Genomic DNA, 17,317 nt, shown 5'->3' on the forward strand with positions numbered 1-17,317 from the left:
TCATTAATATGGGAACATGCTTGCAAACTCTTGCGTTTGCTTGATTACATTTTAATATTTTAAACGGTGGCAGTTTATAATTGCTGAATTAAATGACGAAAAAACATTAAATAAATATTTACTTTAAATATTGTTTGGTAAATAGTGTTACGTCGACACCAATAATAATTTTATTAGAACCGCTCAAAAAGTGTCATTGGTTGAAAAGATATACATTTGGCTGTTTGGTATTTGTAACACATTGTTCAGACTTTACTATAAGTTTGGTAGATTATTTATGGGTACATTATACGTTAAGGGCACAGTACAAATTACAGACCATGCAAATACTAAATTTGAAATTTTTACTGATCTGGATCTTGTCCCAACTTGTTTAACGCTTCAGACAAACTACCGGTATTGAAATATCATTCGATGCAATGACTATGGTTTAAACATTATTAGTTTGTGTCTGATTGCATTACGTACTAGTGTCGTTTAACACACAAACTCAATATAAACCGAGTGTAGAGATCCAGGTGGGACACGAGCGAGACACAGTGCAGGTGCGGGTAAAAATACTTGCAGTACAACCCACATGCATTGTGGGACTGTCACTACAGCTGACTTATCAGCCAACACTTTTAAAAATAAATAAAGCCACAGATATCTATATAATTAATACGCTACATGAAACTTTGTCGGTTGAACTCCTCCGCCATTTCTTAACCGATTTTATCCATTGGCGTCTCATTGGAAAGAGCGTGTCGCGTAGATTTGCAAACTGGCCTTACATTTTTGAAAAAGTCCCTTGGGCTCTGCCCCAGTGGCTTTGAAAGTTCCCATGTTATCCTTATGAAGAACATAATTGTTTACATTTTGATCAGCTGTAATTTAATTGCTGTTATTATTTTTCAATTCAATGAAATGCATTGAGTAGATTTATTTACTATTTGAGTTTGTGTAAACATAACCCCCAAGACGGATCGTGTTAGTATGGTTGTAGGCTATCTTAAATTTGTGTATTATTGTTGTTTTGTGTCGCTATGACGGATCGTGTTAGCATGATTGTATCTAAAATTTGTGCATTTATCGTTGTTTTGTGTAGCTATAATGTGTTTATTTGTTGTTTTTTTTCTTTTGAATGCCTCCGACGTGACGACAACGAAACATAGACAGGAGGCGTAATCGTGATAACGACCACACTGGACAATCTCAACTATTAGGTTACAAATGCGCCCTAACACTACCTCAAAACGAAATTAGTGACCTGTGTTGTCTGCAGAGCAGGGCATGTTGAGAAGGGAAAAACCGGCCGGAATGCTTTATTTCGGTTTATCAATAACGAAGATAAACATGGTCTGAATTACACACCGGTAATCTTTTAGTTGACTCTTTTAAACTCATTGTAAATATGACTGTTATTCTTTATGAAATAAGTCCTGTAATACTTTGCAATTGCTCGAATTCGAGCAACATGTACACTAGTTATATTTTAATACATGTACCAATAACATGATGAGATACAACAGTTCCCGAACAAGACTGACCAAATTATATATCACAGATTAATATTTTGACTGCTATATCACTGGTAATTCATCATGTTTCTAATGTACCACATTTTGAATTGATACATATTTCTTCACAGATTTATTTATTTTGTTGATCAATTGAAGACAAATTTAAGTTCGATTATTATGACTATTGCCTTTCTGTGACAGTTTAGCCGTGCATGTGCTATTTACAGTAGATAACATGGGTCGTGTAACGTAATGTATGGAATCTTTATGAAATCTTATTGAAGTTGATTGACACAATGCAAGTGACTCAATGTGCATTACAATATTATCAAAGAGAAACAGATTAAGTAGCAATCAACAGTGTTATTATGGACTTGTCTACTCAAAGATAACAAAAACAAACAGAAAGTTCGACCACAGATAAAATATTCCCAACATAATGTAAGAAGATAATGTTTCAATTTTTAGGGAGGGAGGGTTTATGTGTAAATAATTTTTCAAATAACAAATTCTAGATACTAGATATTAATTAATAAAAATGTTTATCGATATTATGAAACTGTTTAACTCAAATTACTGTACATATTAAAACCTTAAATAATCCATATGATAGAATAGACGTAAACGTGTTATTATTGCTACGTTTACGTTTGAGCCAGCACGATTTATTATAGTAATATTTCATTTCTTTACTCTTTCAATTAGATATATTTTCGAATAATCACTACTATGAGTTTACAGTAAAGCCAGCCAGTGTTTAGTGTTTGTACGATAACGTGTGAACCTATAAAACCTAATGTTGTGTGAACTCTATTATCAGTTAGGTGATAAAAAGTTAATGTGGCTATCTTTTGTGCCAAGTGCAAAATATAATGTCAGATTTTATTTGTGGAACTTGCGTGATATTTTGTCCGTTTATTGGTGAGTTCTGGTGCTGAAAGATGAGACGATACGACCTTCATACTAAGCTTTGGATCAAAAGTTTTTTTTTTCAATTTAATGTTTAAATGTTTGCACTCAAACCTTTTTTAACTCACTAGTTTTTTTTTATGAAAACAAACCAAACCCAATGTTTGCGACATTCTTAAGTGATCCATTAACAGTCATGGACGGAACTTCTAATATTCATAATCAGACTTCAGAACTATGGAGTGCTCCAACACCACTGATAAGTGCTTAGCAATGTTGAAAACGCATTGTCTTTTCTCACAAGTAGCTTACTGAGTTTCAAAACCATGAAAAACTAAACATTTCGGTAAACGCTGAAGTGCGCGATTGTTATTTTAAACTTCATCCAAGCATTGCACTTTTCTTTACTAAAAAAGTAAAAATAGAGGACTGTAAATCTTTCAAATTAGGCAACAGCGTCATTAATCATACAAATAGTAAAATATAATTGGCTAGGCACTTATACATTCAAATGACCGTAAATATATTTCACTTTTGATTTCCTAGCATCAAACCACCCACGTATGGCGGAAGGGTGAATTCGGCCAATTGTTCAAAGGAAGCTGGGCCCATAACTTAGGCTCTCCGCGACTTGGCGAAATGAACGCCGCAGTAAATAATTGTTGATTAAAAAATGGACCCTCGAAGCTGTCAAGGAGCATTTGGGCAATTGGATAGTAGAGACGGATCGAGGAGGGAACGGAAGGTAGCAATCTGAGTATACTGTAGTGACGGTTAGTAGAAGTAGGCGATAAGTATCTGTGGAAGGTGGAAGTTGCAAAGTGGTGACTATAGTATGAGCTAAGTACCTTGTAGAATCGCATGAACTTGTAAAAAATGTGTGTGGAAAGTCCGGAGGGCTAAAGCAAGGACTAAGTAACTCGATGAAATGTGTACAGCATGCTATAGTGGGTGTAAAGGTACTTGGTGTAATGTGTGGAGCATGCTATAGTGGGTGTGAAGTAACTTGGTGTAATGTGCGGAGCTGTATTGCTGGGTATAGTATGAGCTACGTAACTTGTAGAGGTATGGACAATAATAGCATAGTACTAAGTAATTTGGAAAAATTGGAGTAGCATGCGCAAGGGTGGCTATAGTATGGGCTAAATAAATATATTAGTGACATGTGTGGAGTGGAGCATATTGAGGAGGCTTAAACTTGAAGTAGGAAGCGAATCTTACAGACATATGTTTCTGTACTACGACGAATTTTTATCTTCTCATGCGAAGATAAAAACTTATATCAACGTTGAGTATGTTATAGGTTATATGGCACACATAACTTGGTGCTACTTGGTGCAGAGTAGCTCGTTTCAACAAATGTACGCTGTATATAACAATTAGTATGACTATCTTATAACTAGATGTTCAAGTAATTCATTGAGCACATGATGAAGTTACACATCACCGTAATAAGGCGACGTGTAAAAACATTTTTTAACCAGATAGCTCGTGATGTATTTTCAAAAAATCTTCACTCAAAACTAAATAGTATATTACGTTACTAGTCCTGAAAATAAGTGTTTACCGGACGAGTGTGGTCGTTCCCGTGCGAGACGAAGTCGAGTACGGGATTACCATACGAGTCCGGTACACACATTTTGGACGAGTTACGTACGATAGTTTACGCCATACTACTTAATCCGTACAAATCCTTATATATTTCCACCAACTAAAGGACTAAAAATCACTAGTCATGAGAGGTTATGTTTTTGTTTATAACCACTCATTGCCACGAAAATACAGTATAATCAGCTGATTGGTGTCCGGTAAAACTCATTGCAGAACAGTATTACGCAATGAAACCCCATTTGAATAAGCTGGCGGCAAACAGCTGTTTTCTGGACTAAATCCTTGCATGGAAAGTTCATCAAAATAATGTAGTGTGGCGTAAACAATTTTTTATATTAACAGTACCAGGAACGCCATACAACACCAAACAACAAAATAAAAACCTAACTACGCAATATTGTTTGCGAAATGACAATATGTTCGGAACTTCTTCCTTTCCGCCCACTGGATTGTTATTTGTTCCGGAGAGGGTTTAGTCAACATAAGCTGTATTGCCCGGGGAGTTTTTGTCCCGCGAAATTGGAAACGTATCATTCCAGTGCGTCATACTGTATTCATATTCCAAATATAACTGATGTGTAGCGTCGAGCGTACGGTTAGATTAGCGCGCTGCCGGGAGATTTGTGGATGCGCTGTGGTGGATTTAAAATTTAAAGGGTTGCGACGGAAATGTTTTTACTGTTGACCGGTAGTTCAGCACTGCATGCGGTGCGAGTGAAGTTTTGATAACTTGATTTTAGAGTAAGTAACAGTTCAATGGGCACAGTAACAATTCATATGGAAAAAATACCAACTGAACATAGGAAAAAACTGGTTTTTTGTCTTTTTTTGCAGATAGGTAAGCTGCAGATTTTAAAATCGCATTACAATAATATTAGGTCCACATGGTTAGATTTTAAACAAACCAATTACTGTTAAGTACCATTAATGGATAGGCTATTTATAATTTACATCACTATACTGAAAGAAAATTTTGTTTAATTATCATTAGTTTCTACAAATTATATTAGTTCTTGTGGTTAATGTGTTAAGTGATTTCTCTATGTGATTTTCCATTGCTACAGACCAGCTAACAATTTCAATACTTAGCATAGTCCATTTGTATAAAAATATTACACTAAGATTTAAATTATCCAATGTCTTAAATTATTGATTATCGTCTGAATAGACACATTCCTTCTACCAACAAAACAATTATTTTTCGACATAATTTTACCTTCTACCCAGTGCTACCGAAACAAAATTTACATTTGAAACACGACTGCGGAACAAAATAGATCCACACCACCGAGACTGTTTGTTCTCAATTCCATCCCAATGCTCTGGACGTAAACAATCACATCGCCCCCACAATCAAACCGAAACCAAATCACGGTCGCGGTCTGACAACCAGTTGCGACCGAGGAACCGGTTTCAGCTAATATCACAGCTTCGCTCTCCCAGAGCAGGTCGTCGTTACCGTCGTTACTTGCCCATTACTGCCCAGTTACAGACGCCCTTGGGCATGTCCGGTCACCATATCAGGTCGGGTTTGGATTGGAGATTTGGTTCTAAATTTCCCTGAGTGTATGAGGTTTAATTTGAGTTCATAAGGAATACTTAAGTAATTTTGGTCAGTTGGTACCTAATCGGTGAGTTCGAAGGTTATAAAATGGGTTAAGTAAGGTTTTCGGTTGAAGGGATATTGGTATCTTACGTAACATGCCCTGTTAATTAAATGGTAGGTTGATAGTCAAACATACAAAAATAAGTTCAAATTTGACATGTTAATTTTGCGGTCATTATGCGAACTCATCGATCATCTTTACAAGTTATAATATGGAAGTAAACTTTAGTCTGTGTAGGTATTGTAGTTACTCCACTGGCTGGTGCGTAGTTGACCAGCTAAATGCGACCAGCTGATTCAAGGGGAAACGCAAGTGAATGTGTCAGCTGTTCATGTGACCAGCAAAAACATCGCTAAAAGAGCCTCGCTGGTTACCATATGCAATAGCCCCTACGCTTCATTGAATAAGAATTATTCCCAGGAAGAGGATTAAACAGCTGATATTTGCCTTTCCATCCATAACAACTATTGTTCCGATGAGATTTTCAACATCCAATCAAAACACTCGATTGAAGTCACGTTGAAGTCAACAACACTTGGGCACTGTCCAAGACGTAAAGGTATTTTATCAAAGATTCTGAATCCGACTACATAAGGGACTAAATGCAATGTTTGAGCTCACCAAGGGTGGAATAATACATATTTATGATTTCAAAACGTCATAAAACCGGTGTTCTAGCAATCCGAGTTTGGGAATTCCTCAAAACATGTAACCTAGACGTCATCTCAAGTCTCGCAGACTTGTTGTTTGTTGAAGTGCCGAAACTCGCAACACCTGAAGTGGGCTGATTACCGGGTGAAGTGCGTGTGAGTGAAGTGCCGTCAAGTGCCACACGCAGCTGCCACTGTACACTGTACGTAGAGGAAGTGCCCACTTGTACAGTCTGGCACCCGCTCCCACTCCGCCCATTGTTTCAAATTTGGCCACCAACCCGAAACAAACTAGCTGGTTTTTTGTTGCTAATAATTTTTCTTTGGTTTAATGAATTAAATTAGATAATTTTCGTCAACGAGCGCCTTGTATTTGCTATTAGTACAAAATGTCCTAATCACGTAGCCAAACTGCCTTAAATCACAAATTGATTTCTCGGAAGTTTAAGGATTCTATCAACATCAAGGGGTGCTCTCGGTTTCACAACCACGTCATTTGCAAGATGATGTTCTAATTGATTCTCGGTACTGCGGGATATGACTATGACTCATCGTTTACTGCACCGCCTCTGCCGCTTGATTGGCTCTGTTTGTCCACTACACTGGTCTGGTCAAGGTCTTGTATTATTGTGATCTGTTTGACTTATCGTTTGGTTAGTTTAGAGGAGGAGGTCAGATGAGCATGCACAGACACTGTTCTTCTCTGGTAAAACAGAGAGGTCTTTGATCTTGAGAAATCTTGTTTTACAACGATCCGGACCTGTATCAAGACCTGGAGAATAAAAAACCACAAAGCTAAAACCAATTGGTAAATGGCGATATTTGAACCTGTCTACTTGACAGAAGTCCCTCATCCTAACCACATGGCCACATGGGCTTCCCCTTTCTATGTTAACAATTTTCGGCAAAGAAATTATCTCAATCCGTAGTCCCGCGATCAATTCCTTCAAGCAACCGATGTCTTAGCTTATGTTATGTTACAACCTCCTGACATTACTACGCTATTAACGTTACTGCTACGCTTCTAACTACGCCACCCCGCTACTGTGGTAGAGATGGGCGGAAGTTTCGCCACTGCCAAGTACCAAGGTTGAGCACATCTCGGTTACGCCCGACATACGATAGCAGCCTGTGACCGCTTCGCCAGTCGATCGTTTTCTGCTCGAAAGGCGATAAAATGTGTAGGTTGGATGCAGTTTGACTGTGAAGCAAAACGCAAAAGCTAGTAATGTGTTGGAAATTTCGTTGCGTCATAAATCAATTAAAAAAACACACTATTTTAGTGGTTGCAATGAGTCATTAAATTATTTGGTAGTTTTTTGATTACTTTTGGATTACACGTTCTCTACCAACTAGTCCACTGTATCTGATGGATGAGTATAGCTGTATAATTAGACCCTAATTAGACTATCATATTCATAATATTGCTGCAAATCATTTCCATATCAAAATGCGTTATTTATAGTAGAATTTTGGTTACAGATAAATACAATCCCGGGTTTTGACTACAATCTCGCAATTACCCAAATGGTCGTTGTGATATGCACCATAACCGCAGACAGAATCGATAGAAGGGTGGATGTGATGGGCTCATGTGGTGGACAGGTGGTGTCTCTCTCTCTCTGACACATATATTCACACACGTCAGCTCACGGCTTCCGTTTCCTTAGTGGCTTATTAGCCCCGTATTGTCTCACATTTTGAAAATTTCAGACTCGTTTCCGAGTTTCTAAATTGATAAGTTTCCGCCCGTACTCGGTTGACATTGATGCAGAACTTCCGACCACAGATGTTTAAGTCTCATCCTCTGGGCAGATGAGGTGTTATTGTGGTAGCCTTCAAATAGGAAGGTTGCTAGTTCGATCCTGAGCGGATGCCAGATGTCCTTTATCTTTAGTTTATCAATCATTGATGCTACATAAAAAGGTCGACGTTAGATAACAAAGTCGGGGGCTTAGGTAGTTTTCTTAGAAGAACAAAAACATGTCAGTGACAAAAAAAGACATATTTTTTCCTTAGACCTAGGCGGGTTTCGCTGTTGTAAAATAACAACAATGCTAATGCTAATGGCCAAGAATTACAGTCCTCTTCCAAAAATCAATTAAATTCTATTTGCCTAAATACTCCATTAAAATCCATTTAGATAAGTACGATAGCAATTCCAAGATCCATATGTAACTCCACACCCATGAGCTTATTCCCACAGATAAGCTCACAGACACTTGGTATAATCTGCTGACCAAAGTCCACCTGATGCAATACTTGGCTGCAGCGCTGTATGTTGCACTATGACTCAGCGTTCAGCGAATACCTCAGTCACTGTTCAACAGTCACTGACCTGGTCTATTCTTGTTTCCCTACGTATCATAGTCTGTTGTCTAGTATTTTTTTTGTCCGTGACGTATCTAGAATGCAGCCCTAGGAGGCTAGGACTAGGGTAAATCTTGTGTTCACGTAGGCATTCTCACTATTCTGAGTGTTAATTTACGTAGTGATCTACTCAGGGAGTTTGAAATAAGTTTCAATTGTTTGTAAAATGACAGATAATGACCGTACTTCATATGAACTAATAATATCATACAGAATATTAGTTCATCTGTGCTTAAATGGTGATTTACACAATAAGGTCCTTGAAAAGTCGCCGATTTTTATTTCAGGAACAGAATATCATTATCCATACTAGCCAACTTCATATGAAAAGCACAACAGAAATAAATTAGTCTATTTGTTAGATATGGAGGATTCAGTAATCCAAAAATTCGATATGTCGATGTCTACCAACGAAGTTAAATTATCGTGGAAATAAAAGTCAATACCTTCTAAACTACCGTAATGAAATGGTGATAGCCTAAATGGCTAGGAGCGCCTAGAGTTATATAGCGCATAAAATGTTTAAGTAGTTATAATTTACGCACTATTGATAACTGGCTTAATCATTGTTTTATTTGGACATCAAATTTGAGCGCTAACTAAATTAGTTGATTGTAAAACATGTCAACTTAATAAAAACAGTTGTATGCATTTTCACCACTTATCTCGTGCATGCACAGTTAGTTTTACTAAAAAGTTACTTTTAGTAACATTCGTTGAATGAAAAACACAAACAATATTTAAAACTACTACTCCAACTGCAACTCGTCTGTATGATAACTCAGTAGAGAACAATGTGGTTATACTTATTCCAACCACGATCAATTGATTAGGTATGATAATAGAAAGTCGATTGTTTCACAATCATCTTTGTATTAATTCTTATCAGCATCTGCTGCGTAATAGAAAACAATTGACAACTTTATCAATGTGTACACAGAGGAAATGTGGACAATATGGGATTTATTTGTGTTGTCATGCGTAGAAAATTTAATATTTATACTTCCAAACACCCTACCATGATGAAACCTGGGGCGAAGCAGGAAGACGACAATCTGGTTTCGGAGATGGCAGTCTTATTTGTATGAAATTTTAATTTTATTCGTCGAACTAATTGGTCCATTAGTGTTTTTGCATGATGGAAAGAAACAATACGCACATTTAATTTGTAAAATAGACTAGTCCTGCGTATACGACTCTATAATTGTATACAACATTGATCTTCAATCACCCCATCATACACTCCACTTCCTCCATCCACGCAATCCGGAAACAACCAATCCCTGAATCAACATCTCATTCATCATCCACGACAAAAGCGGGTCTTGACGATTCTTCTCGTTCACAAACAAATAATTCCCCTCCGATCGAATCAAGGTGGTCTCCTTTGTCGTACCCCTTACCACACACATAACGCACAAGCACACACCGCAGATGGAGGTCATAGCACGCGCGACGTATGTGTCGTCTGCTTCGACGACAGAAGGACTTCATCAGCTGATTGTCCTATGTCATATCGCGCAACACGTGCTAGCAATGCCACCTAGATACAATGTTGGTTAATGACACTATAGCCCGGTGTTTCCGCTGCCACCTGATCCGGCCACGACATCCGGTCGCTATTTCCAGTCTAACACCCTCCCTCGCCGTGGGACCTGTGGAGTAGAGTGAAGGGTTTGGGCCGTTCCCCCGTCGAGCGTCACGGGTGAAGCACTCAGTGCGTTTCGTTCTGGCTTCGTGCTGGTGTTTGATTTTGTGCGTGGGAAAAGACATTTAGGGTTGTTTAGACCGTTTATAAACACTTTTTCGTTAGTGTTCACTGATTTAAGCTACAAAGTTCTAAAGGGACTGTTCAAAACCCCAAATATTTGGGCTGTACCGGTGATCGAACCCGACCCTCTTGGACTGAAGTCGATAACTTAGGCATCAACACGTAAAAACATTGTATTGTCAGAACATAGTATCAAATAAGTAATAGCATTGAGTATAGACGTATTATGTATATTTTATACCGGCACGTGTATACTCAATGGTAATAACCTACTAACTATTACAGGTTTAAAGTATTTTATTGGATTCATCTTTCCGATAATGTAAATTTTTTAACACAATGATCAAATTATAGTGAGTTTCTATCGATTATTCTTACGAAAACCCGATAAAAAGCCCTCAAAAACTCTATCACAATCTCATCAGCTCTTAAAAGCAGAGCACGGATCTAATGGCCATGAAGTCATCAATACTTGCACAATCCCAACGACCATTTTAACGACACGAAGTTGCACTGATAACGACCGGTCGTTCAGTTGATAAGATTTATCACCCGGCTTCGGACAATTTTAAAATCTGAATACGAGTTTTCGAACTTATAAACACGAAAGTATAATTTACTCTATGGTGTAAAGAGGTATCAACACATTCATATATATATATATGTTCATGTAAATTTGTTAATTTGTAACTAACTAAATTTATTAGTAGGCTAATGTATATGCGCATACCAAAACCATAATACTATTTCAATATCGCTCAATATTAAGTATCGGGTTCATTTTGATCGTCCCTGCCCCGTTAGATTATTGCAACACTAGAACTCGAAAATAAGAACAAAAGGTTTTATAGGGAACAAATATGCGTTTGACAGAATGGTCAATTTGATTTTCCTCTCTTCCTCCTTCGTATTAATTCGTCAGTTATCTAGAATAGTCTGTGACTCATCCGTAATGTGTAAACCACTCTGGATTTGGATAAAGCTCAGATTTCGAAAGCATTTCTAAAGTTTTTGAGGTCAGGGACCCAGAAGTGTACAATATTGGGTTGCTGACTGGACCCTCCAATGAAGATTCGACATAGAAATAAACCAATGAATGCATTGTAACATTGAAAATCAATCCACAATAAACAACTGTTGTGTGTGGTGGATACATTAAAATTGCCATCTGTATTGGAAACTATATGGTGTGATCGTTATTTTATCGCTATTAAAATACCACAGGCGACCTATGAAATAAATATACAAAGGTTGATTTATCAGAATTGAAATTGTTGAAACCGATTTTGTAAAAAGGTCAACATGGGTTTCCTTAGGGTAAAAACACAGTGGAGCAGGGCAGGTAGCTGGTAGCCTGGCTGGTCGCTTACTCGCTTAACCGCTGGTTACCTGGATGGTAGCTGGGACATACACACAGTGGCGCTCAGTACAGTCGCTTGTCAGCCGCCGTGTCGAGATGGCGAGTTCTAGTGACGAAGAGTTATTGCTCGATAGTACAGGATCTAAGTGGTTTTTACTAACTCAAGTAAGTGAACGCGAGTGTCAGGTTCATCCTGTCAACAAGGAAAGAAAGCAGCATTTTTGAACATGAGCTAAATAACATGTCCCAATACATTTGTCTTCAAATAAATATGCTTTACTATACGTATAATTGATTTTCTACCTCATCATTGCTGGTCACTATTATCTATTGAACATTATCTCTATAGTCTGTTAATATCACATCCATCCACATAAATACCTAGTTTTATTTGCATAAATTCAATGACAAGCTTTTTTAATATTTTTTAATTATTATCCATCAGAATAACATAGTGGGATGGGCTTGGTTCCACAAAGGCACACGAATAAAAACCTCCGATATTAATTTGTCTACGTCCATTATTTTATTTCTTGTAAACAAAACAACAACCAAATAAATCGATTAAAACAAACAACACTCCGTATACAGAGAATGCGCAGTGAAAGATCCGACGTGGAACTAGCGAACTCGAGAACACGTGGCTGTCAAGTTCTGCTATTTGCGCATGCCCCAGTCGAGCCATCCCCGCTTGCAGCTCCCAAACAATCGACTTGGCAATTCTTCTAGCTTGCCGCCTAGCTTACTGCTACCATCTCGGCTACCTGCTAGGCGCGACTGTGTGCGTACCCATAACAACGCGTGCGTTAATTCTACATAGCAGTAAGCGAGTAAGCGACCTGCTAGGCTACCAGCTACCTGCCCTGCTCCACTGTGTTTTTACCCTTACGCGCTTGCTCATAAACACTAAGTGTAGGATAAGCAGTGAGGGGAGGACAGTCAGTGGACACATGACATACTGTGAGTGACCTCAACACTGATTGCCTGACCCTGCTCCTTATCTTCCATCTCTCTCTCTTCCTCTCATCCAGTGTAATATGAGAATGTGACAAGTGCAGTGTTGCTTGCACTAGTGCCGGTGACGTAGGGTACTTTTGTTGATAAATTAAGATTAAAAGTTATGTAGCACAGGCATAGCCGATGGCTTCCTGAATATTTATATTCTTTGAAGTTCCTCAACCTCTACAAGAATTGCACTTTATTGACAGATTTTATCGTATTCTATTTTAACACGTATGTTGACATCTCCCTCCTTAAGTAGTGTAGGGTAATTTTATCGACGATCCACGACCTTTTAAGGTAGTACCTATAACTAACTGTCGCGTCGTAAATAATGAAAAGGTATCGTAGTACTAGACTTTAAGCGTAAATAACTCCAAAAGACTGCGTATTTTTGGTTCAAAGCATTGATTTTTACAATGGATTAGGGCTTATTAAATAAAATTGTATTCTTGCGTAAAAAGGCCATTCGACTTATTATTCCCTATATAAAGTGTAACTTGTAAGGTAGGTTTATTACTGCAATAACACCCATTTGCAACTGGTGTTGATTATAGTAGCAATAAAAAGCCCTCATAAAAAGTTTAACGTGTATCGTGAACAGAATTGAGACCGTAAACATTAATCATACTATGTTTTACAACTATAGGTACTTGACAAGCATCATTAGAAGGGATGCCATAATAGCTTTATTGATATCAATGCTGCTTGAAGTTGTATTTAAAAACTAAACACAGAGTTAAAAACACAATCGTGTACAGTAGGATAATTAAAACTGCACCAATTAAGTCACTCCCGTTTAATAGGATCCTCACACTCTTAGAACTCATTTCCACTAACTTCGCATGCAAAACACAAAATTCATTCACCCACAATCAGTTAGTTATCTAAGTAAACAAAACACTGTTTACATTCAAACCGCCCGCCATATTGGCCCAGCTGACAACCAGTTGAGGTTATGTTACCTGGGTGCTGTTGAACACACACACGGCGTTAATCCAATTGCCGACGTCGGCGCATTTGCACTGAGAATAATCACAAATTGTGGTCGACGAGGGCCCAACTAACACCAGCACCGACACTACTACTCGCAGAGACCAACCCATAGCGTACCATGATCATGTCGGACTCATCTCACTCGCTCACTCTCACTTCACTCACTGAAACGCTCATACGCTCAACGCTAGTCCCCCTCCCCTACGTCGCCGTCAACCCCTCCCCACCACTCCCCCCTCCACGCCCCCAGCCCGTCTCGTCTGCCACATGAATCAATGATGGCCTACAGAAGGCTATTAATGCAACTGACTTCTTCCTATCAACAACAGGACGCCGGGTTCTAAATCCCTGGGAATTTATCTGGTTAATTTGTGGGGGTTCGGGTGTGTTTCAGAAGTTATATTTTCCACGATGTATCAACAAAGCTAGGAGTTATTAAATTAACCCGGAAATAGTGACTGGGTGTTTGTTGGGGTGTATTTATGCGCCTTTTAACAAAGTGCATAAGTCGTTTGACGGTGTTAAATCTCTGGGGTTAGTGAGCCGGCTGTTGATATTAACGCGGTTATTAATTCACTCTTTAAAAGATGGGTAAAGCCATTGATATTCTGTTGATACTGTATTACTATAAATATTTCGTACGACGTTTATTAACTTGCCCTAATTACATTGTAAGTACTCTAAACTGTGCTCCTGACTACACCAGTATGATCTGCAATAATCTACAAACAGTTACAATTTGCAGCTTGATCGTAAATAACCTTGTTTAAAGAAACACCAGGGCCGTGGACCCTGAGTTCAGTAACGGAACTCTACATAATCATCTCGTTCTATAATTGACGTTGAACTAATTTTCAGCTTAAATTAAAGAAAAGATTGACGTCAAGATGTAAGTAAAGTAATGCAGTACAATTTAACATGTTACATCAGTGAATGTGGACTGGAGATGGAGCTGCAAGAGTTTCTAAGATGCATAAACTTATTTTACGCTACTTGAACTATGAACAATATTTTGCTAATCAAAATATTATAAGTGAAATAGTTCTTATAGTATTTAAATCAAATCTCAACGCCACAGTGGGTGTTGGCTGAAGCCACTCCTCAAAACTTGATCGAACTGTAATTTCCGATCACGGAAGCTAGAGGATAATCAGCTGAAAACTCTGTGTAAGACAAACAGCTGAAATCCACGTTTGTTTTCATTCCTTACATTCAATATTTTGGGTTTGTTTTTCAAAAACTTTCAAATGTTTACTGTGCCAATTCTGTGATAAACAAGATGAATTACACTCTACAGATCCACGGCGAACGCTGCCTGTACCAGGTTCCGCCCGGACTATACGAGCTGATGAGTGACATGTCCAGGGAGGTGCTGAGAGACAAGCCCGACCAGATATACAGGTACATCGCCAACTACCTGGAAACTCTTTTGAAACTAAGGACGAACGTGAAGAAGGCTTGTGAGATTGTGGAAGACGTGATCGCAGACAACCAGGAACTCTTCGCCTTGGTGGATGAGCTCGGAATGACTTGGGAAGAGGCGAACAGTCACGCGCGTGTGTTGCAGAGAGCCTTGAGGATGTACACGGCGAGGAAAACACTCAAGGAGAAGGTGCGGCTGGAGAAAGAAGAACTACTCAGAAAAACACCGATTTTAGAACACTCTCCAAGCTTTATTGAATATTTTGAGTCTTTGGGTATTGATTATGACACCGCCAACAGAGCTTCTTTAGTCATACAAAATGCCTTTAAAACGTTCTTGGCGAGAAAAAAGTTGAAGGAAATGATTAGAGGTTCTACACACACTATTGACATGATAGCACCACCCATGGATGTGTCTTTGGTGCTTGAGAAACCAACTAGAAGAAATTCTAAGTTGCTAGTGTATGAAGAGTCTACCACACCTTCGGTAAACTCTGGGTGGTTTAAACCAGAATCTACGAAAGTGAAAAGTACACTGGTTTCGACTTCTTCTGGGTTGGTTAAGAAAGCCCCTTCTAAACTCGTGTATGAAAAGTCTCCAAAGCCGTCGGTGGACACGGTTTGGCTCGGCGCTCAGAGGACATTGACGGGTGTATCCCGTGATGTCAGAACTCTAACTCAGAAGTCCTCCAAGAAAACTCTAGACCGAAAAATGTCAGACAGCCCATTGCAACAGTCAGTCTCACCAAGGGTAGAAACGAGGATACCGTCGTATTTCGACACAGAACAAGCCAGGGTTCCGATGATCTCAGATACTGGACAGCTGGAACAAGACATAGTCACTTTGTTTTCCACAGACACGATGAAAGTATCAAGAAGTTTCATCGGGTCTGTGTCCTCTCGTGCGAAAGGAGTGGATAACGTCCCCTCTCTTAAAAATTTAGGGAAGAAACCATCCAAGACAGACGAGGAAACGGCTAAAGAACTGTTCAGCATGATCGGAAGTACTTCAAGTAAGAAAAGATCCTTTGGGTCTAATACTGAGGAAGGTAATTATCCGAAATTTTCATTGTTGGCTCCAGTTGAAGGGGACTCTCCAAGTCTGAAATCAGACGATGTGAAGGCTCATTCCAGAACTTCCTTTCAAGATTCTCAAAGGACTGATACTATCCAGACCACTTCAACGATCCATGCAAGGACGTCATCGAGAATCGCGAAACTACGGATGAAACTTTCTCAGGACTACAAGTCACTGGACCAAACATGAAAATGTTATAATTTAGTAGATATGTTTCAACTTGCTACCATCCTTAATTTTAGAGGGAATTTATTTATTTTTACTTTAAATCAGACAGTTAATGTTCAAAAATATATTTTACAATTTTTTCCTTTCACTTGTAAACTTAGAAAAAGCTTAATACCTTTTAACGTGATGTACCGAATCATTATCACTACGAATCGTGAAAATTTGTTTGTTAAATTACTACTATGGTTAAACAATATACGGTTATATTTCTCTGTTTGAAAATAAATCAATTGTTATAAAATTATTCTGTAGTATTTTAAATTTTTATTAATTGTACATAAGTTGCACATTAGTCTAAATGCGAATTTCTAAACACTTCCACCCGGTAAAACACTGTTTTCCCACCTGTTTCCGTCCTTGCAAGTTTTTGCTTTTCTTGAATCTTTGGTTGAAACTCGCCAAGCGATTGACGCATTGCATAACGTTAAGCTGGGTAGTTATCTATACTGCATGAGATGCAGCGGAAATTCAGCATAAACCAGCATGTGCTGCTAATCTCAACAGTTGTGCAACAGACAGGTTTTTGCTGATGCGTTTCGTGGGCGGTTCACACGCCAGCATCAAGGCAAGCAGGAAAACTACGGGTGTTTATGAGATACCTTTTTTACGTTTAAATTTCGATATGGTGTTTTTTGATAATGCACCTTGGCACGCAAAACTAAACGTAGTAATTATTGATTTTTTGCTTGAATTTTGGGGGCTACATTAAGGACCAAAGATACGGTACGTTAAGGATTACTAAGGACCACAGATCAAACAAACCTTTCAAACCTTTACAGTATTCATTTTCATTTTCATCCATATGGATCAGCTG

At 38.5% G+C, this 17,317-nt stretch overlaps 2 protein-coding genes across 2 annotated transcripts in view; both read left to right on the forward strand.

Annotated features, from left to right (window-relative positions):
• LOC128993926 (E3 ubiquitin-protein ligase MYCBP2-like) overlaps positions 1-17,317 on the forward strand; it is a 572,029-nt gene that overhangs the window by 512,827 nt on the left and 41,885 nt on the right. The window lies entirely within an intron of this gene.
• LOC128993925 (uncharacterized) lies at positions 14,987-16,510 on the forward strand. The gene has a single exon (XM_054418046.1). The coding sequence runs from the start codon at positions 15,055-15,057 to the stop codon at positions 16,462-16,464; it is 1,410 nt and encodes a 469-aa protein (XP_054274021.1). The 5' UTR covers positions 14,987-15,054; the 3' UTR covers positions 16,465-16,510.

The sequence above is a fragment of the Macrosteles quadrilineatus genome, unplaced genomic scaffold (assembly GCF_028750875.1).
Source record: "Macrosteles quadrilineatus isolate MER2022 unplaced genomic scaffold, UCM_ALF_1.0 Scaffold_5__1_contigs__length_97177068, whole genome shotgun sequence".
Taxonomy (NCBI): Eukaryota; Metazoa; Arthropoda; class Insecta; order Hemiptera; family Cicadellidae; genus Macrosteles; species Macrosteles quadrilineatus.

Excerpts from the sequence above, each read along its gene's own strand:
- LOC128993925 (XM_054418046.1), top strand. The coding sequence starts at position 15,055 with ATGAATTACACTCTACAGATCCACGGCGAACGCTGCCTGTACCAGGTT.